Source organism: Lissotriton vulgaris, chromosome 7 (genome assembly GCF_964263255.1).
Source record: "Lissotriton vulgaris chromosome 7, aLisVul1.2, whole genome shotgun sequence".
Taxonomy (NCBI): Eukaryota; Metazoa; Chordata; class Amphibia; order Caudata; family Salamandridae; genus Lissotriton; species Lissotriton vulgaris.
The window spans coordinates 1,728,574,460-1,728,594,375 of NC_141695.1; the positions used below are offsets into that span (position 1 = coordinate 1,728,574,460).

The 19,916-nt window shown below is 43.6% G+C and overlaps 1 protein-coding gene across 1 annotated transcript in view; it reads left to right on the plus strand.

The window, feature by feature from the left end:
• Window positions 1-19,916, plus strand: part of LOC147706472 (solute carrier family 2, facilitated glucose transporter member 1-like) — a 110,133-nt gene that overhangs the window by 47,171 nt on the left and 43,046 nt on the right. The window contains exons 4-5 of the mRNA XM_086929086.1: window positions 5,067-5,227; window positions 17,688-17,928. Of these exons, the coding sequence (XP_086785212.1) occupies window positions 5,067-5,227; window positions 17,688-17,928 (402 nt within the window). The remainder of the gene's footprint in view (window positions 1-5,066; window positions 5,228-17,687; window positions 17,929-19,916) is intronic.

The following is a 19,916-nucleotide window of genomic DNA, read 5'->3' on the forward strand; positions in this document are numbered from 1 at the left end:
ATCCCAATTTAGATAAATGTAGTTATCCTAAAAGTCTGGCATGAATCCGGCCCTCCAGGACCGACTTTGGAGAACCTTGGATTAGAGGAATAGGGAGCACACTGAGGCTGTATGTTCCAGTATGCTCCAGTTTCTAAAATTATGCCATCCTTCTGACACGGATAGAGTGACATCCCTGCATTAGTTCTTCTTGAAGTGCTTCTTGCTTCCAATCACCAGCTCTTCATTGGGGATGATGCTTCTGTCTTTCCTGAGCTGAAGCTCCCTTACCTTGTTGCAGATCATCTTCTAGCACATATTATCAGATGCAGAGCTCTTGTGCCCAGCTGTATTTACCTAAACGTATATCTTCATTCCTGAAGGACATCGTTACACTCCTCACCAGACTCTGCCGTGGTCTGGGCAGTGCACTATCGACGCCACTAGGACGGCGTCTCACATTCTCCCAGCATGCCGGGCAACGCAACCACAGTTGGAGAAGCATGAGCTAACCATGATGTAGGAGAGCAAACCCACTGGAGTGCAATGAGGTCTAGATCACAATTGAAAGGCAAGTTACCGAAGAGAAAGAATATGCCATCTGTTGTGCACTCTTTCGCTTTACTTTCAGATATGAACACGAATAGCCTGCTCTGTCGCTAGATATGCTTATTTGTTTGGCCTTACAATGAAGGAACTTCTGATTTTCAAACAAAGGTGTCTCAGTGGTGACGGTCACTCCAGATCTTCTCCATATGTTAGGTCAAAGGACAGCTGTTAGATCAGTGACCCAATCTGCCCATCATAAACTCCTCCTTCACCAACCACCTTTGGGCCTGGTAGCAGTGGTCAAGCTTGTGGATGGGGGTGGTAGCTCCCAGACCCAAAGGGAGGTTGGGGGGACACACTGATATGTAATACTCTGTGGGGGAGCCAGACCAGCCTGATGACCCACCTCTCATGGTCAGGGGGCGGCAGTGCCCAGATTGCTTAATTTCCCATTCCACTGAGAGTCAAGATCAAAAGAGAGTAACTTGGTTATCTAGTAAGATTGCACCAGTATTGTGGCCTAGTGACACCAGTAATAAACAACTGTATCCACAAAGGATAGAAATCAGGACCCTAAGGAAAGGCCTCATAGTCACATCCCACAAGGGAGTATGTTGCTTTTTTATCCATGTTCTTTATTGTCCTGCCAGTTAAATATCTCTGTAGTAAGACCCAAAAGGGGCAGAAACTATGGCCAGCTTCAGCCAGACCATGAAGTAGCTTTAGAAAATGCACGTGTCAACAGTACTATTTCTACAGCACTGGGAGATTCCTCCCAATGTGTAAGGGACATTACCAATTTTTCCTGGCCAAGACTTCCATGTTAAAGGGTTTGGGCTTTAGGAAACAACATTGGCAACCTCATCCTAGATGTGACAGAGCTCCTGGTGTCATGGAAAAGGAGCTCCACTGGGGGCCTGCAGGCCTCGCAGGGTTTTTTGACAGAAGAGGCAATTGGGTCCTGAGTCCAAAATAGCCCCCTCTGCTTTCCTCTAAATAACCTCCCCTGCTGCGTGTTGAGGTAAATTATTTACAGTTCTAGTCATTGGTGTGATGACTGAAACATGTTGACTCAGGGATAAAGGGGATACTAATTTCTACCTTTTTTAAACTCCGTCAGGGTGCCCTTTGAAAGTAAAACTAACCCTCAGGACACCCTAAACTATTTTAAATGGAATATTCCACCCAATATCCAAAGACCTCCCTTTGCTACCAAGGTTGAGCCCACCCAGGTCTACTAGGTATCTGGATGATGACTCTATGATGAATCATGCCACTTGGAATCCCTGTGGGTGAGAGTCTTTTTAATACCCTAGGGTGATCCCCTTGGGCTGGAATGGAGAGACCGGCTCGGCACAGCAGGGGTTCTCTGCCTTACTTGGAGCAGAGATGCACCTCGGTGTATGTGCGACATGGGAAAAAGCCAAACAACCTGTGAAGTCATTTCAATGGGGCCAAGGACCTCAGGGAAAACAAATCAATCCTTGTAGCAAATATTGGCTTTTGTGTCTGGATTCGTAGGGGCCGATTCACAGAACTAACTTAAGACAAAATCCTAAACTTACTACTTTTGGTATTCACAGAAGTTAGGATTTTGTCTTAAGTTTGTCTTAAGACAAACTTAAGACAGACTTAAGACAAACTTAAGACAAAATCCTAACTTCTGTGAATACCAAAAGTAGTAAGTTTAGGATTTTGTCTTAAGTTAATTCTGTGAATCAGGCCCATAAATACCAGATCCTGCTTTTTAGGTTTTGACTCTTGAAGCTGCTCCAGAGATCTGGGTGTCCCCTCGGTGATGGCTCATCCAGTAAGGCGGAGGAGCGTTGCCCCACTGCTTTTCAGCATAAAATAATAATAACACCTAGAACAGGGCCGAGCTTGACTGTCATCACAGCCTACAGGGGAAGGAGTATTTGGTGCACTTACGTGCGCATGGCGGTTTGGCCAGCCGTCTTGGACCAGCCGCACAGTCATGCTCACTTAGCATGTTCTCCGCTCGGCTGTATTGGCCAGCTTGGGTGAAGAACATACACAGGCTCCCACTCCGTGACTGAGTACCGAACCAGGCCGCTCAGACCAGTCACGACACTGCTGTCATGCTGGTGATAGCAGCGTCGTGATTGGCTAGGGGAGTCTGGGAGGCTGTGTGTTTTCGGTTGACAGAAGAGGACAGGGGAAGAGTGTCGGCCGGTTAAGGATATTTTCTTTTTTTCAATCCCCCTCCCCCCCACCACTACTGCCCCAGAGCAGCCGCATCTGTGTCACCTATTAGTTTCAAGCTTTCATCATGAAAGGGCAGTAAAAGCCTTTCAACATTCTGAGGATGAAGAAACTGCTGAGCTGGGTAATCAGGTTTATCTCAGTGATGGCCAATAAGTAGAAAAGGGGCCCCCTGGGGACACGAATATAGGGCAGACAAGCAGGGAAAACAACAGCTAATTCAAGGAACAAAACAGTCTGCCCCCTCTGATTTATATTGAAGCTCTAGTTGAGTCCTATATTTACACTTAGCAGGAATAAGCTCACTGAAACCAGAAACAGAACAACTTTAGTCAGAGTGAAAACATTATAGGAAAATATTTATATTTTATTTCTTTTCTGCAGTATAAATATATAATTTTTTCAAAACAACAAGACAAGATTTACAAGACATAAACAATGATAATATACACAGAAATATTTCAGAAACATCCCACACACCCCTACGTATATTCAATGAAACCTCTCCACAAACACACACATTCTTTAAGCATTCAAAAATTCAATAAATTCTAACATACTCATCCATTCTTCAATCATCCCATACACAGCATACTTCAGTAGCCAGATGTTGTACGTGTATTGCGTCCTGGGCAGTCTCCAAGCATAAGATAGGAGACTAGATGACAAAATAACAGGACAAACTCAAAACGCCAACGCGCGTTTCGGTGCGATGCCAGGTCTAGGGCCACACCTTCATCAGGGCACACAGAGGAGGGGAGGGGGACGAAAGAACAGCATACAATTGGAACAAGCGAATTAACTTTCAACGTTTCCTGGCGGGATTTCCCTTGAGATGTTCCACGCGCCTCAAGTCCTTATGGCGGTGTAACGGCAAACCTAAGAAGTTTGAGAGTAAGTATTCAAAATAATCCAACAAAAACTACTCGAGGGCGGTTTTTCAACAAGGAATGCGCACCCACTCTACGATGGTAGCTGCAACCATCCATCTCAGTGATGGTGCATATCTGTGTGTGGCTTAGGGCCATATGTATCAACACATTTCCCCATAGACACAGAATGGGCAAAACCCTTTGATACATCTGGCCCCAAGTTCTCTAAAGCTATGTAGCCCACGGTGTATTCACATTATCAGCTATAACAGCTTCTCTCTATTTTATGTTTTCTTCTGTAATTGTGGCAGCGAGTATGTGATTCCATATCTTAGGCGTGACACACACACACGTCTATAGCATGAAAGTCTTTCTTCATCTTCCACTGTGATATATCACAGAGGCCACTTGCCTTTTGCATATGATGCACCAGTGTAGGTAGTGCTTGCCCGCCCTTTCATTCGTTTATGCATACAATTAACATATCATTATGTCTGTCGTCTTCATTACCAGGTCTGCGTGAAAACCGATGTAGTAAAACTGCACCAGGAATTACCAACACCGCAGGGAGCGGAAAATACCAGTGGCAGTATTAGCACTCTATTATGAGTTAGTAAACTCACAATTACCAGTGTTTGTGCACCGATTTTCCCAGGTGTTTTTTCTGTTCCTTGCATTTTACTTTGCATATATTCCGCTTGACTGTCACGGGCAAAATGTGGCTTCCAACAGCTCCCATGTTTTACTGCAAATCTCGTTCAGGCACAAACTCCAGGTTGTGCCCGAATGAGGATTCTGGGATACTCAAACTGAGGCCTTAAACAGCAGTGTGCAACACTGTGAAAACAATACACAGAGGCCAGGAGTGAGCACAGACCACTGTTTGCAAGTCCTCTATGAGGGTAGTTTCAAGAACGGCTCAAGTCTGCATTATCCAAGGTGACCAGCTAAGAACCCCCTGCCCAAACCTTACACAGAAGAGCAAGACCATTTAATCTGTTACAAGGGGAATCCGACTTATACATTTTGGAATTAGGTCGGGATCACTGAAACAAATGGAGGAGGTGTGTGTCCTCATTAGGCCGATGTCCTACCTTTATAAACGTTGAGCATTCCAGAAACAGACACTTTCCTAAAACTGCAGAACTTTTATGACGTCATAGCATCTCAGATTGCCTCCAAGATTACATCCAATTCAGAAATTAATTTATGGATCAGGCATTTAAATCATCTGGTATGAATGTGTGGTTTAAATATATAATGAAATCATTTTTTTGAAATCTGTTGTGTCAGCATGCCAACATTTTAGGATTGAATTTAAAAAAATCATTTAAAAAAACACCATATGTTTGTGTTTGACCACCCTAGAAGGGCTCCTGCAGAGAGCAGGTCTGCACCCCTGTCCATCAGTAACTCTAAATGCTTCTTCCGCCTCCTGCACAGATCATCGAAGAGTTCTTCAACGACACTTGGAATCTTCGCCATGAACAGCCAATGTCCGTGGAGACCCTCACCATGCTCTGGTCCCTCACCGTCAGCATCCTGGCCCTGGGGGCCACCGCCTCCGCCCTCTGTGTTGGACTGCTGGCCAACAACTATGGAAGGTGAGTGCAGGGGGGCCAGTGAGAATGGGCTTTGGCTCAGGGCCACTAGGTTATGTGGCAGGGAGGTCAACAGTATACATCAGGGTTGACCCAGATATGCAGTGTGAAGTGGCATATTTTGAAAAAGGCTTCTAGTTTTACATTTTTACTGATTTTTACAGATAAATACAGACAGAAAACAATCTATTTCCTGTCTGTATTTTTTTTTTTTAAAGTGGAAAAATGCAGAAAATTGTGCTCATTGTTACTATTATCCTGGTTGGCCTTCAAATTATTTTTTTTATAGAGTTTTATATAGCTCGACTTGACCCGAATCGGGTATCAGAGCGCTTTACATAGCACCACTTGCATTACATGAGGGCACATTCATTTTTTTCAGGCACAGGGAGATTAAGTGATTTGCCCAGAATCACAGGATGTTCAGCGCCATTGCCGAGACTCGAACTCAGTTCCCCAGATTCGAGGTTGACCGCCCTAGCCGTTTGGCCAACTCCTCTGATTCCTAATTCTAATTCCATAAATTCCAGATCAGCTGCTATGCAGTTGGACACCCAGGGGATTTAAAACCAGAATGAGAGTCCCTTACATACAGGCATACGTTAACATTTATTTGTGTATAATGCCAATATTTACCTGTCGTAGTTTTGTTTTGTTTTATTTACCTGCTTAATTTGTCAAACGCGACAGGCACCAAAGTAGGAGCATGTTGATCAGTTAAATATATGTACCATCTTACATCTCAATGTACTCTAAACATAAAATAAAATAAATGTGGATAAATACCAATGAAATGGCAATAAAATAAATATGGATAAATACAGATGAAAATGCATTCTCAGTGCTTTATTTGAGCCAGTAGCTGCAGAGGGCACTCATTTTTGGGGACTGGCACTTAATTTTCCTCTTCAGAGTTTTACTCAACACAAGAGAGAGAAAACGTTGAAGGGGGGGGGAGAGGAAGAGAAAGACGAAAAAACTGTGACAAACTGAAAAAGCAGGGATGGAAAATGCCCTCTAAGAGTGAAATAAAGTGGCGGGGTATCTGGTGGTGGATGGAAGAGGCATGAGGTGGAATTAAAACTATGCCGCCGTGGTATTCGGCACCCCCAATGTTTCTAGCAAAACCTTTGGAACCTAGTAATTATTGTATTACAAATTAAACACTGACTATTCCGGTACTGAGTACCAACACTTTCTTATGTTGAGGAGGATAGTGCCGGCATTTCTCAAGAGATATTGAATACTATTAATTGGAGAGTACCGACACTTCTCATAAACAAGCAGGCACTCTGGTAGAGAGTACCTGCACTTCCATTTTTCCATTTTAAGCACTGATTATTATCTGTTTAACATCTAAAAACATCCGTCAGCAACTGAACGGTGACCTGCTTGTGCATGGTAAAGCGTGTGCCACTGCACAGCAACTCGCGGGTTAGCATTTTCAGTAACTTTTGATCCGTTTGAACTTAAAAAAATTATTTTTGTTAACATTTGTAAAGTATGCAGAACATGATGGATTGTGTGGCAAGTGCAGGTAGTCCATAGTTATACAGAAAACGCTGTGACTACAGAATCGCATAATTCTAAGGACCCGGGGCCTCATTTATGAGGCCGTGCGTCACTTTTACGCCGCCGGTGCGTCACTTTTTGTGACGCATCGGCGGCGTAGAACATGCCTCCAGTTGAGCACTATTTACAAAGTGACGCATCTGAGCAGATGCGTCATATTGTAAACCCCTGCGCCACATTATACCTGCGTCAGGTATAATGTATGCAGAGGGGGCGTTCCCCCGCAAAAAGCCTTGTAATAGTGACGCAGTGAAATCTATGAGATTTCACTGCGTCACTTTTAGGACGCTGTTGCATCAAAATCTTGCGCCTGCCTCACAGCAGGCGTAAGTCTGACGCAAGCCCTTTCACGTGGGGCTTTCCCCATGTGAAAGGACGCATTGCTGGAGTTGTGTCACTTTTGTGACACACTCCAGCAATGCGTCACTTTTGCGCTTACAGATACGTCAGAAATATTGACGTATCTGTGATTCCTTGCGCAATGATGCGTCATATTGTAAATATGACGCATCATTGGGGTCGCAAGGAGGTCGCAATGAAAAGTGACGCATCGCTGTTTTCTCGCAGTGATGCGTCACTTTTCATAAATGAGGCCCCTGGCTTCGGCTCACAGTGAATGTCTTGGAGGCAAATCCATCAAAATGTATCTTTTCGAAATTCAGCAAAGTTGGATGCTGTCTCTGGGCTTTGAAGTCTGTGGGTCAGTAACATCAATCACCTATCAGCGTATGCCATTGGGGGCATGCAAAATCAAGGTATGGTATTGGTTTACATTTTGAAATGCGGCGGCTAACACACCCCATGGCTGCACCGCATGACTGAAATCTCTTCAAAAGCGAGGGGTCCAGCATTCATTCGCCACCAAGTGTCTTTCTCCTCTTCCTTCAGAATATTTTGGGAAGATACCCAATGTTCCTGTCTTGCCCTATTTGAGGTGCTAATACAGAAGCTTAATTATAAAAAAAACAAATATGATCTGAACTTTATTACATTTCAGATATATGTTTACATATAAATGTTCTGTAGGGTATGGTTCACACTTTCACTTGTTGGATCAGTCATGTCTCAGTGCATTGTGGTAGATGCAGTACAGCTCTTTTTCATTGCCAGTGTTTTTTCTGTTAAATACTCCAGACAAATTTCATGTTTTTGCTATTTTTAGGGGAGAGTATGCCTTACATTGGAGGGCCTTTACAGTCTGCTTGTCGCTTATTACAAAGCTTGGTGTTTGCCATTTCCTCATAACAATTATGTAGGACTTCCATCTTAGATTCATGGCTTTTGAATTTCTTTAAAAGAGAATAGTATTTTTCATTTGGAAAGCTTACATGCTGCTTGCATACCTCTGAGGTGAAATAACAAAGGAAATGGGTGGGCGTGCCTTGTGCTCAGATAACCAATGGAAGACTTCCTTTTTGTTTCATTTCCTGTGCATTTCTTGAGAGAGAGAATCCCTTCCATGCTGCTTACCTGTCACTAGCACGAAATACCAAACAACTGATGCACTACAGCTTCCAGCTTTGTTTCCTGGGTCTTGCTTTTCTTCACAACATTCCTTTAATTTTGAAAGTGTGCTTACATATGACTGTGGTGAAGTTACAAGAAAGAGTGGGCTAGGCATCAGCTCTGGCAGCCGACTCCGGATTTCCCTCTTGCTCAGAACCAGCCCTTTCCAACATCTGAGAGTGTGTGGGTTGTGGGCATCACTCTCACGTGCTGCACCAGTCCCCCTGTGGGATGTAGTTCAGTTTACTCACAATTCAGTTGTTTTTGAAGGTTTTTCATGGTTTGTGCCTTTCTTCAGAGGAGAGTTTTCTTCCAGCTTTGAGTGCTTGGATGCTGCTTTGATTTCACTGCTGTAAAACACCAACAGAAGCATGGCCACCATACCACCAAGTAAGACAGCCACTCTGGGCTTACTTCCTGCTTGGATAGAGCCATTTTAACCTATCATAGGATGTGTTTCATTCTGTTGTGTGTTAACACCATTCCTACCACCATATACTAGGGTGAATGCAGTTTATTCAAATACTTTGGGCCTGATTCACAGAACTAACTTAAGAGAAAATCCTAAACTTACTACTTTTGGTATTCACAGAAGTTAGGATTTTGTCTTAAGACAAACTTAAGACAGACTTAAGACAGACTTAAGTTAGGATTTTGTCTTAAGTCTGTCTTAAGTCTGTCTTAAGACAAACTTAAGACAAAATCCTAACTTCTGTGAATACCAAAAGTAGTAAATTTAGGATTTTGTCTTAAATTTCTTCTGTGAATCGGCCCCTTTCTTTTTAAGTTTACTCAATTTCACATCTGCACCTAAGACTAATGATCAATCCTCTATCCAATTCTAATGTTTTGATGAGGGCTTTCTGCTTTGCCGGGTCACATTAGTAGGGATCGCAGCGGACATGCCTTTGTATAGGCATCAATAATGGTAATCTAGAACCATATTGGCTTTTATGTGGACTATATGTATCCTGTATGTGTCTGTTACTTAGGGCCTCATTGCGAATGCCCCAGGGTCTGACACCGAGATGTTTGGATTTTATCATGTGCCATAATTATCACCAATGGGGCATAACATGGATTTTGTTATTGACTGCACCTAAGTCTACATGTCCTGGTATTTTACTAACATATTTTCCACATTCAATTTAGTAAGGTTTGGTCTGCTGAAATGTATCTGCGAGATGCAATATTTACTGACTAGCAGCCAGTCCCGACCTTGTCCGGGAGCAATCGGGCTTCCCCGACCCCCGCCCGCCCCGACATTGTGCAGCAGCCCAGCCCCCGCCCGCCCCGACATTGTCAAGCAGCCCGGGCCCCCGCCTGTCCCGTCCCCCGCCTGCCCCGACCCCCGCCTGCCCCGACCCCCGTCTGCCCGGAGCCTTACCTCAGCTGCTGCTCCTCCCCCGCGCTCCTCATTTCACCTCTCCGCCGCTCCTCACCGCTTACCGCTCCTCCCGCCTGTCCGCCGGTCCTCACCACCATTCCGCTGTTCGTCACCGCTCCTCCCCCGCACCATGTCCGCCGCTCCTCCTCGCGTTCCTGGACGCCGCTCTTCCCCGCGCTCCTGATGTCAGCACGCAGGTCGCAGCAGGCGCTACTTCGAAGGGACTACTTTTTTTTTTAATGTTAATTTTTTAAATAAAGCATATTTTTATACTTTATATAGCCTATGTCCATGTGCACACCCTGACGATTACAATGATGTATCGGGTGTGTGGATTGGCGCTGTGGTTCCCGAGTTTACCCGCCTCAAAGGTGCAAAGTTCTTCTTTTATAATAGTAGTATAGATAGATTTTGACATTTTTAAACTTGATAGCACTGTCTGTGCATTAGTTGTACCTCATTGCTACCAGTTTAACACCCAAATATAGCAATAAGTTATAGAAAGGTGACCAGTCAATCTTTGCGAAGGTCTTTCCACCGCGCGGCAACATGTCGCTGTGTTTTTTCTAACTTTTCAACTGAGCTAGAAACTTTGTTTGTTAAACTCTGCAGATTATGAGGCAGATGATGGATGGATTATGTGGCAAATGCGGCAAATGTACAATTATGCGAAAAGCCCTGCAACCCCATAGTCGCATAACTCCAGTGGGCCTTCCTATAGTTCATGAAAGGCAAAGGGGTGTAAGAAGGTGACTGCTCAGTGACCAAGATTCCCAGAGAGCGAGGCCACCTTGAGAAAAGCCCTGCAGCCCCACAGTCACATAACTCCAGTGGGCCTTCTTATAATTCATGAAAGGCAAAGGGGTGTAAGAAGGGGACTGCTCAGTGACCAAGATTCCCAGAGAGCGAGACCACCTTGAATCTCCACACTGCTTTGCAGATTGCAACTACCTGCACTGTAGCATGCTTCTGATAAATGTGCGCACACTACTGTGGGTGCCTGGAGATTAATGTTAACACCATACACAGGGTCTGGGCTTACTGGCAATAAGGACAAGCCTCACCAGAACAATAATAAACCAAGAAAAATACCAATATTGCCACGTTATTTGAAAACTGGATCTCGGGTGATCTCTCGAATGACTGAATGAAGCAGTAATTCTCAATGAACCATATTTCAGAATGAGTCAGTTTTTATTCTGAACTTAGATGCATGTATCAATTCAGTATGCAATTTTTGTTTTTTGATTCATGGAACATTTCTTTAGTTCCACAATGAGCACAGATATTGAAACAATTAACAATAAGTACAAAACATAATTAGACCACAAAATCACAACTCACACTCATCATTCATACCACACAAAACAGTCAAGATATAATACACTTATTTACAATCTATACAATATCACAGTTGAAATACAAACACAGCATTGGAAATGAGTAAGTACACAACGTTATTAGTTTTTGAAATAATCAAAGGTTCCTAATGCCGGATGGAAGAGGTCTACGCGTTTCGATAACCCCTGGTTATGGGGAAATCTCATCAGGACCGTGTGCCTGTGAATGGAGAACGAGAATCGATCAGAGGGGGGGACAAAACCAGCTACCTCACAACGCTACATTGGGAGAAAAGAGAACTAATCCTACCTCTCAGTGGTAGACTTTGCTTTTGTAGGTCTCACTGTTGGATAAAAAATGAGGTGGATTTAAAAACCTCTAAAGAGAGAATGCCAGGGAGGCAATTAGTCAATCTCAACATGAACATTCACTCGTGTCTACTTACATCGTGTGGCGCCTACTGTGGCCGTTTGTTGAACTGGAAAGGTCAGGTTGGTGCGGGAAGCTGGGGGATAAGGAAATGGCTTATGAGCTTAATTTGAGGTGGGGCGAGCCACTCTGTTTCTATATGGTGTTGATTTTTAAGGAACAAGGGAACTTACTTTTGTTTGTTGAGCGCAGGGATTTCAATTGTGTCTCAGTTTCCGTGGAGTGAGTCAGTAGCGTGCTCCTGTTTTCCTGTGAGTGAAATGGAGCAGGTATCACATATCTGAATTGCGTGAAAAGATCGCCGAATTTGCGGTGGTTTACTTGCTTGTGTTAACGTTTTACCTGTGAGCGTCGTGTCCGCTGTCTTCATGGGGGGGTCTGCACTCGTCGATCTCTGTTCAATAAGTCCAGTGACCGGCACCATCCAGTCGGTAACTTCGCTCTCGTGTTCAGTTGGTTTTAAAATCACTTCCTGGTTGCCCGGGGGATTTTGGGAATTGTAGTTCTTTCGCCCGTTGTCATGGAGACGGGCCGCTTTTGATGTCAGGAGTGTGTGGGGCCGTAGGTCACGGTCTCTCAGGGGAACAGCAGTCTGAATCTCGGTCTTTGCATTATCATTAGCCTATTAGAGGCGATAGAGTTCGGAAAGTTCATTAAGTCCGTTTATGGCAGAGTTGAATTTAACAATTAACATTGCTTCCGTGCGTGACAGTTTCTCTTCCATGTCTCCACCTCTGGGATCTTTCTCAATTTTTGCAATTACTGTCCATGTTAGATCGTCAACGGTATGTTTGTGATTGATCCAATGATTAACCAATGGGGCCGTTAGCACATTCTTTTTGATGCGTGATTTGTGCTGGGTTATGCGACATCTCACCTCTTGGCTTGTTTTGCCTATGTAAATTTTGTCACAAGGGCATTTGATTCCATACACGACGAACTTAGATTTACAATTTGTAAATTTGTCATGTTTCCACGATATCTGTTTATGCTGGAATAGATTCCCTTCTTCAGTACTGGCGCAGCAGATACAGGAGCCACATCTATGGTGTCCTTGGATCGGTGGTAATCCAAGCATGGTGCTGATTGTTGGTATGTTCGGTTTGACTGCTGCTCGAACTAGGTGATTGGCTACGCTTTGGTCCTTTTTGAAGGCAAATAATGGTTTATCTTTAAGTGTCTCATCGATGTTTTCCACTAAATGCCAATTTTGCAAGATTGTTTTTTTGAAATCATTGGAATTTGGGCAGAATGTGGAGACACAGACCATCCTATTTTGGGGTGGTTTGACCTTACTCGTTAAAAGTGTATCTCGGGGAATCCACCATACTCTTTTCATCGTTCTTCTGAGGAGTTTTAAAGGGTAGCCTCTTTGGGAAAGTTTTTCTGTCAAGTTTGCAGCATGTAGCATATATGCGTCCTTGTAATAGCAATTTCGCTTGATCCGCAAATATTGTGAGAAAGGGAGATTCTCTTTTAGATTCCGTGGGTGGCTGCTGTTAAAGTGCAGTGCCTTGTTTCTGTCCGTCAGTTTTTTGTAAAAAGTTGTTACCAGACCATCATCAGTCGGATACACTTCAACATCGAGGAATGCCATTTTAATTCTGGAATAGTTAATGGTGAATTTGATTTCCTCCGTTCTCGCATTTAACCTTTGGTGAAATTCCTTTAGTTCGTCTTCCGTCCCCTTCCATGTCATAAAAACATCGTCGATATATCGACTCCAACTTGTGATATTTTCTATGAATGGGTTCGACTGGTACACAAACTTTTCTTCAAACAATGCCATAAAAAGTATGGCTAACTCCGGTGCAAAAAGGGGACGGAAGACGAACTAAAGGAATTTCACCAATGGTTAAATGCGAGAACGGAGGAAATCAAATTCACCATTAACTATTCCAGAATTAAAATGGCATTCCTCGATGTTGAAGTGTATCCGACTGATGATGGTCTGGTAACAACTTTGTACAAAAAACTGACGGACAGAAACAAGGCACTGCACTTTAACAGCAGCCACCCACGGAATCTAAAAGAGAATCTCCCTTTCTCACAATATTTGCGGATCAAGCGAAATTGCTATTACAAGGACGCATATATGCTACATGCTGCAAACTTGACAGAAAAACTTTCCCAAAGAGGCTACCCTTTAAAACTCCTCAGAAGAACGATGAAAAGAGTATGGTGGATTCCCCGAGATACACTTTTAACGAGTAAGGTCAAACCACCCCAAAATAGGATGGTCTGTGTCTCCACATTCTGCCCAAATTCCAATGATTTCAAAAAAACAATCTTGCAAAATTGGCATTTAGTGGAAAACATCGATGAGACACTTAAAGATAAACCATTATTTGCCTTCAAAAAGGACCAAAGCGTAGCCAATCACCTAGTTCGAGCAGCAGTCAAACCGAACATACCAACAATCAGCACCATGCTTGGATTACCACCGATCCAAGGACACCATAGATGTGGCTCCTGTATCTGCTGCGCCAGTACTGAAGAAGGGAATCTATTCCAGCATAAACAGATATCGTGGAAACATGACAAATTTACAAATTGTAAATCTAAGTTCGTCGTGTATGGAATCAAATGCCCTTGTGACAAAATTTACATAGGCAAAACAAGCCAAGAGGTGAGATGTCGCATAACCCAGCACAAATCACGCATCAAAAAGAATGTGCTAACGGCCCCATTGGTTAATCATTGGATCAATCACAAACATACCGTTGACGATCTAACATGGACAGTAATTGCAAAAATTGAGAAAGATCCCAGAGGTGGAGACATGGAAGAGAAACTGTCACGCACGGAAGCAATGTTAATTGTTAAATTCAACTCTGCCATAAACGGACTTAATGAACTTTCCGAACTCTATCGCCTCTAATAGGCTAATGATAATGCAAAGACCGAGATTCAGACTGCTGTTCCCCTGAGAGACCGTGACCTACGGCCCCACACACTCCTGACATCAAAAGCGGCCCGTCTCCATGACAACGGGCGAAAGAACTACAATTCCCAAAATCCCACGGGCAACCAGGAAGTGATTTTAAAACCAACTGAACACGAGAGCGAAGTTACCGACTGGATGGTGCCGGTCACTGGACTTATTGAACAGAGATCGACGAGTGCAGACCCCCCCATGAAGACAGCGGACACGACGCTCACAGGTAAAACGTTAACACAAGCAAGTAAACCACCGCAAATTCGGCGATCTTTTCACGCAATTCAGATATGTGATACCTGCTCCATTTCACTCACAGGAAAACAGGAGCACGCTACTGACTCACTCCACGGAAACTGAGACACAATTGAAATCCCTGCGCTCAACAAACAAAAGTAAGTTCCCTTGTTCCTTAAAAATCAACACCATATAGAAACAGAGTGGCTCGCCCCACCTCAAATTAAGCTCATAAGCCATTTCCTTATCCCCCAGCTTCCCGCACCAACCTGACCTTTCCAGTTCAACAAACGGCCACAGTAGGCGCCACACGATGTAAGTAGACACGAGTGAATGTTCATGTTGAGATTGACTAATTGCCTCCCTGGCATTCTCTCTTTAGAGGTTTTTAAATCCACCTCATTTTTTATCCAACAGTGAGACCTACAAAAGCAAAGTCTACCACTGAGAGGTAGGATTAGTTCTCTTTTCTCCCAATGTAGCGTTGTGAGGTAGCTGGTTTTGTCCCCCCCTCTGATCGATTCTCGTTCTCCATTCACAGGCACACGGTCCTGATGAGATTTCCCCATAACCAGAGGTTATCGAAACGCGTAGACCTCTTCCATCCGGCATTAGGAACCTTTGATTATTTCAAAAACTAATAACGTTGTGTACTTACTCATTTCCAATGCTGTGTTTGTATTTCAACTGTGATATTGTATAGATTGTAAATAAGTGTATTATATCTTGACTGTTTTGTGTGGTATGAATGATGAGTGTGAGTTGTGATTTTGTGGTCTAATTATGTTTTGTACTTATTGTTAATTGTTTCAATATCTGTGCTCATTGTGGAACTAAAGAAATGTTCCATGAATCAAAAAACAAAAATTGCATACTGAATTGATACATGCATCTAAGTTCAGAATAAAAACTGATTCATTCTGAAATATGGTTCATTGAGAATTACTGCTTCATTCAGTCATTCGAGAGATCACCCGAGATCCAGTTTTCAAATAACGTGGCAATATTGGTATTTTTCTTGGTTTATTATTGGAGATTAATGTTGTCATTTGTGTGAGAGAAAACAATTGCATGCTTCCAGTGACGCATCCCTTTTACGGGTAAAAAACAATTCACAGCGGTATCCAGCTGGCATGTCCTTGACCCTCCCTGTACATCCCAGCAGAGCCACAGAGGGATTATCTTTCTGCCACCTTTGGAGGGGGTGGGAAACTTGCGCCTTAAAAGGCAGATGTGGGCAGAGAGCGAGGAACGGGAGACCTTTCTTTTAGCTTTTACTTTATTTCACTTCTGAATTTAGACCCGGGCTCCGGACCGTGTGTCATCACATTCGCGCACAAATTCTCCTTTAATAATGCTAATGCAGAGATTTCTCCAATCAAAGCTCGGCCGCTCTGATACCTGACGCCAGCTTGCCTGCTAATGTAGCAAATCCAGAGAGATTGAGTCGGACGCTGAGAGTAGCCCTGTCGATCTTGCTCGTCTCCCCTCTCTTCCTCTCTCCCGGTCTCTCTCTAGAGGGAAGTAATATCAGGGATCATTAGCTGCGAGCATCCCAGAAGGGATCAGGGCTGAGAGCAATGTGTGGGGAAGGGGAGGCGGCACTCGGGGATGGAGCGCGCGGCGAGGAGATGGACGCGCTCGCAGTTCAGGCAGACTACCAGGTTAATGAAAGCATGAGGTGGCTTTTAGGCAGTAGCTGGTGGAAATGTGGACATGCTGGCAGGGGCACGAACGAGTGGTTAACCAGCGAGCCGGGCCTGCCGCTTCTGGAAACCCAACTGCAGGTCACTCACGTTCCTGGACGCCGCTCCTCCCCGCGCTCCTGACGTCAGCACGCAGGTTGCTGCGGGCGCTACTTTCAAGGGACTACTTTTTTTATGTTAATTTTTTAGATAACACATATTTTTATACTTTATATAGCCTATGTCCATCTGCACACCCTGACGATTACAATGATGTATCGGGTGTGTGGATTGGCGCTGTGGTTCCCGAGTTTACCCGCCTCAAGGTGCAAAGTTCTTCCTTTATAATAGTAGTATAGATTGCTATAAAAACTTCACAATTGTACCTGCCACTCACGATGAAGCCCTATACATCTGTCAAGTACCCTTAAACAAGACAAAGTCGGAATTTTGATTTTCTGTATATATATATATATATATATATATATATATATATATATATATATATATATATATATATATATATATATATATATATATATATATATATATATATATATATATATATATATATATATATATATATATTTCTATTATTCACCTTTTTGGATTGGTGAAGTTGAAGTGGGGTATTATTGTCCATACTGTATATATAAATTTAGTTTTCGCTATTAGGGAGGACATTATAGATGCATACATTATTTCAAAGACCATTATATATTTTTGTTTTTGGGGGTGTATAAATGTGGACAATTCGATTCTTGGACTGTGTGGGAAAAAGTCCACTTTATTGATATGAACTGTGACTGCGCTACCAATAGGCCCAAACAATGTGACCCACAAACTTATCCTAATTCTTTTGAGGAAACCCCGATGGTGACAATGCCTAGTCCCACATCACCTTGACTCCACACTGACCAATCTATGGAAAATTAAGTGTGTGAGAATCATTCTGAGTACTTTGTCTATTGAGCTATTTGCATTTGGAGGTTGTTTTTGTCCCTAAATTTTTTTTGTAGGATGTGTCTGTGAGAGTCGATAGTCTGTTACTAAAGAGCAATACGAACTGAGCTTACGCTAACATTAGATTGTGTGTACACTGTCCTTCATCTTGCTCGACGTCGCAATATACCACGTGATGACTTCTGCTGCTTTCAAATCTCCTTGGGGCTTAGATTCTGTTTACAGTATGTAATATTAATGTTTAGCATGATTTACTGTGGGCTTGACAGATGCATACAGACAAAATGCATAGACACAAATACTGCTGTTGACACCAAACACAGCTTTTTGCTAAATGGATGCCTACTAGAATGTATACATTTTCTGTATATTAAAAAAAGCTTGAGTTGGTCTTGTTTCCTACAGACGGAGTGCCATCCTTATCGCCAACTCTCTCTCCTTGTTGGCCGTGGGATTTATGGGCGTATCAAAGCTAGCCTCGTGCCCTGAGCTGCTGATCATTGGACGCTTAGTGATGGGTTTTTTCTGTGGCCTCACCATGACGCTCGTACCGTTGTACATCCAGGAAGTTGCCCCCACACACCTGCGTGGGGCCTTCTCCACCATAAACCAGCTATCCTACACCGTTGGGATCTTAGTTGGGCAGGTAAGTTTGCTGTCTTCTTGCCAGCGCGGGCGCTCTGTATTGGGTGAACAGCGCCTGTATACCCTCACGGGTGACAAACAGAGCCCTACAAATCTACTGATTGATTGAACTGTGAAGTTTTTCTTAGTTTTTTATATCATAATAAGCAAATCATACAACTATATGAGAGTCTTGTCGACCGGTTGGACTGCATGAGGAGTTAGTGAGAATTGAGTGATGTGTATGTGGCCAGCAATGGAGTTAATGAGTTAAACTTGATGCATGTGATACCACCAACATGGGTATGAATGACACACCGGTGATGTTGAGTGTAGATTTATTGTACCATAAAGAGACACAGACACACAAGTGAAGGTGAGAGCAGACTTATTAATGCCCCTCAACCACATTCCTCGGTCCAGCTGACTCTTGACAGAATCCTATAATTCAACATTGTTCTGAGAGAAAAAGAACCAACTAGAATGTAGGTAAAAAGGAATGTACCACAATATCATTTGCGTGCATGTGGCCAGTATAGATGGAATGAGTTGGACTGTATGGATTCATTCATTGGGTATCTTCTCATCCTGATTTTGAGTATTCCAACAAGAGACCGGGATATGGTGCGGTTAATCAGCTCTGGTGTGTGATTCTGTTGGTGTTTTTGTTGTTTATAGGTTCAAGGAAAATCGACTGCTGTAATGAGTACGGTAATATGTATCTAAATTCTGTGAGAACTGCCTGACCTGAAATCAAGTCTTGAGGACTTTAATTACATAATAGTGTAGGAAAAGGTGCATGTTGAGTTTGGGAAACAGAATATAGTAAAACGTCCTTTTCAATAATATTTGAGGACTCCCCTTTTGGGATCATGAAGAATCTTTATGCAGTTGCTTTGGAGCAGCTCCAATGTTGTCCTCGGAAAATTTGACCGGGCCTGGTACTCATAAAGGGAAAGATCTAACACTTTTCGACATGGCGTGGGTAACAGGACACCAATTTATACATAACAAACACCAATCACTGCTCATGGTTACAGCTACTGCTGGAGGACCAGCCCCATAATTTGAAATCCAAAATAGCCCATGGAAGCAGACATCTTGTAACACCCAGGTAAATTCCTTCTCCCCAGCCTTACCAGCCTCTGACCACTCTCAGGGTGAGTGAGGTTTTCTACCCTAGCCTTACCAGCCTGTTTACCACCCTCAGGGTGAGCGAGGTTTTCTACCCCAGCCTTACCAGCCTCTGACCACTCTCAGGGTGAGTGAGGTTTTCTACCCCAGCCTTACCAGCCTGATTACCACCCTCAGGGTGAGCGAGGTTTTCTACCCCAGCCTTACCAGCCTCTGACCACTCTCAGGGTGAGTGAGGTTTTCTACCCCAGCCTTACCAGCCTGTTTACCACCCTCAGGGTGAGCGAGGTTTTCTACCCCAACCTTACCAGACTCCGACCACTCTCAAGGTGAGTTAGGTTTTCTACCACTTACCAGCCTGTTTACCACCCTCAGGGTGAGCGAGGTTTTCTACCCCAGCCTTACCAGCCTCTGACCACTCTCAGGGTGAGTGAGGTTTTCTACCCCTTACCAGCCTCTGACCACCCTTAGGGTGAGCGAGGTTTTCTACCCCAGCTTTACCAGCCTCTGACCACCTTCAGGGGGAGGTGAGAGTGGTTTTCTACCCAGCCTTACTAGCCTCTGACCACCCTCAGGGTGAGCAAGGTTTGTACCCCAGCCGTACCAGCCTCTATGAGCATGTGTCAGTGATGGGAGAATGAGTGAGGCTCCATTAAAGCTTATCATAAATGTCATGAAGAATAAGCGTGAATTTAATATTATCCATAGAATCATTGGGGCCAATTCACAGAACCCGCTGGGTGACAGACACGCGCTATAAAAGATTACCAATACATACATACATACATACAGAACTAACTTAAGACAAAATCCTAAACTTACTACTTTTGGTATTCACAGAAGGCATTTAGTAGTAGTAAAGTTAGGTTTTGACTT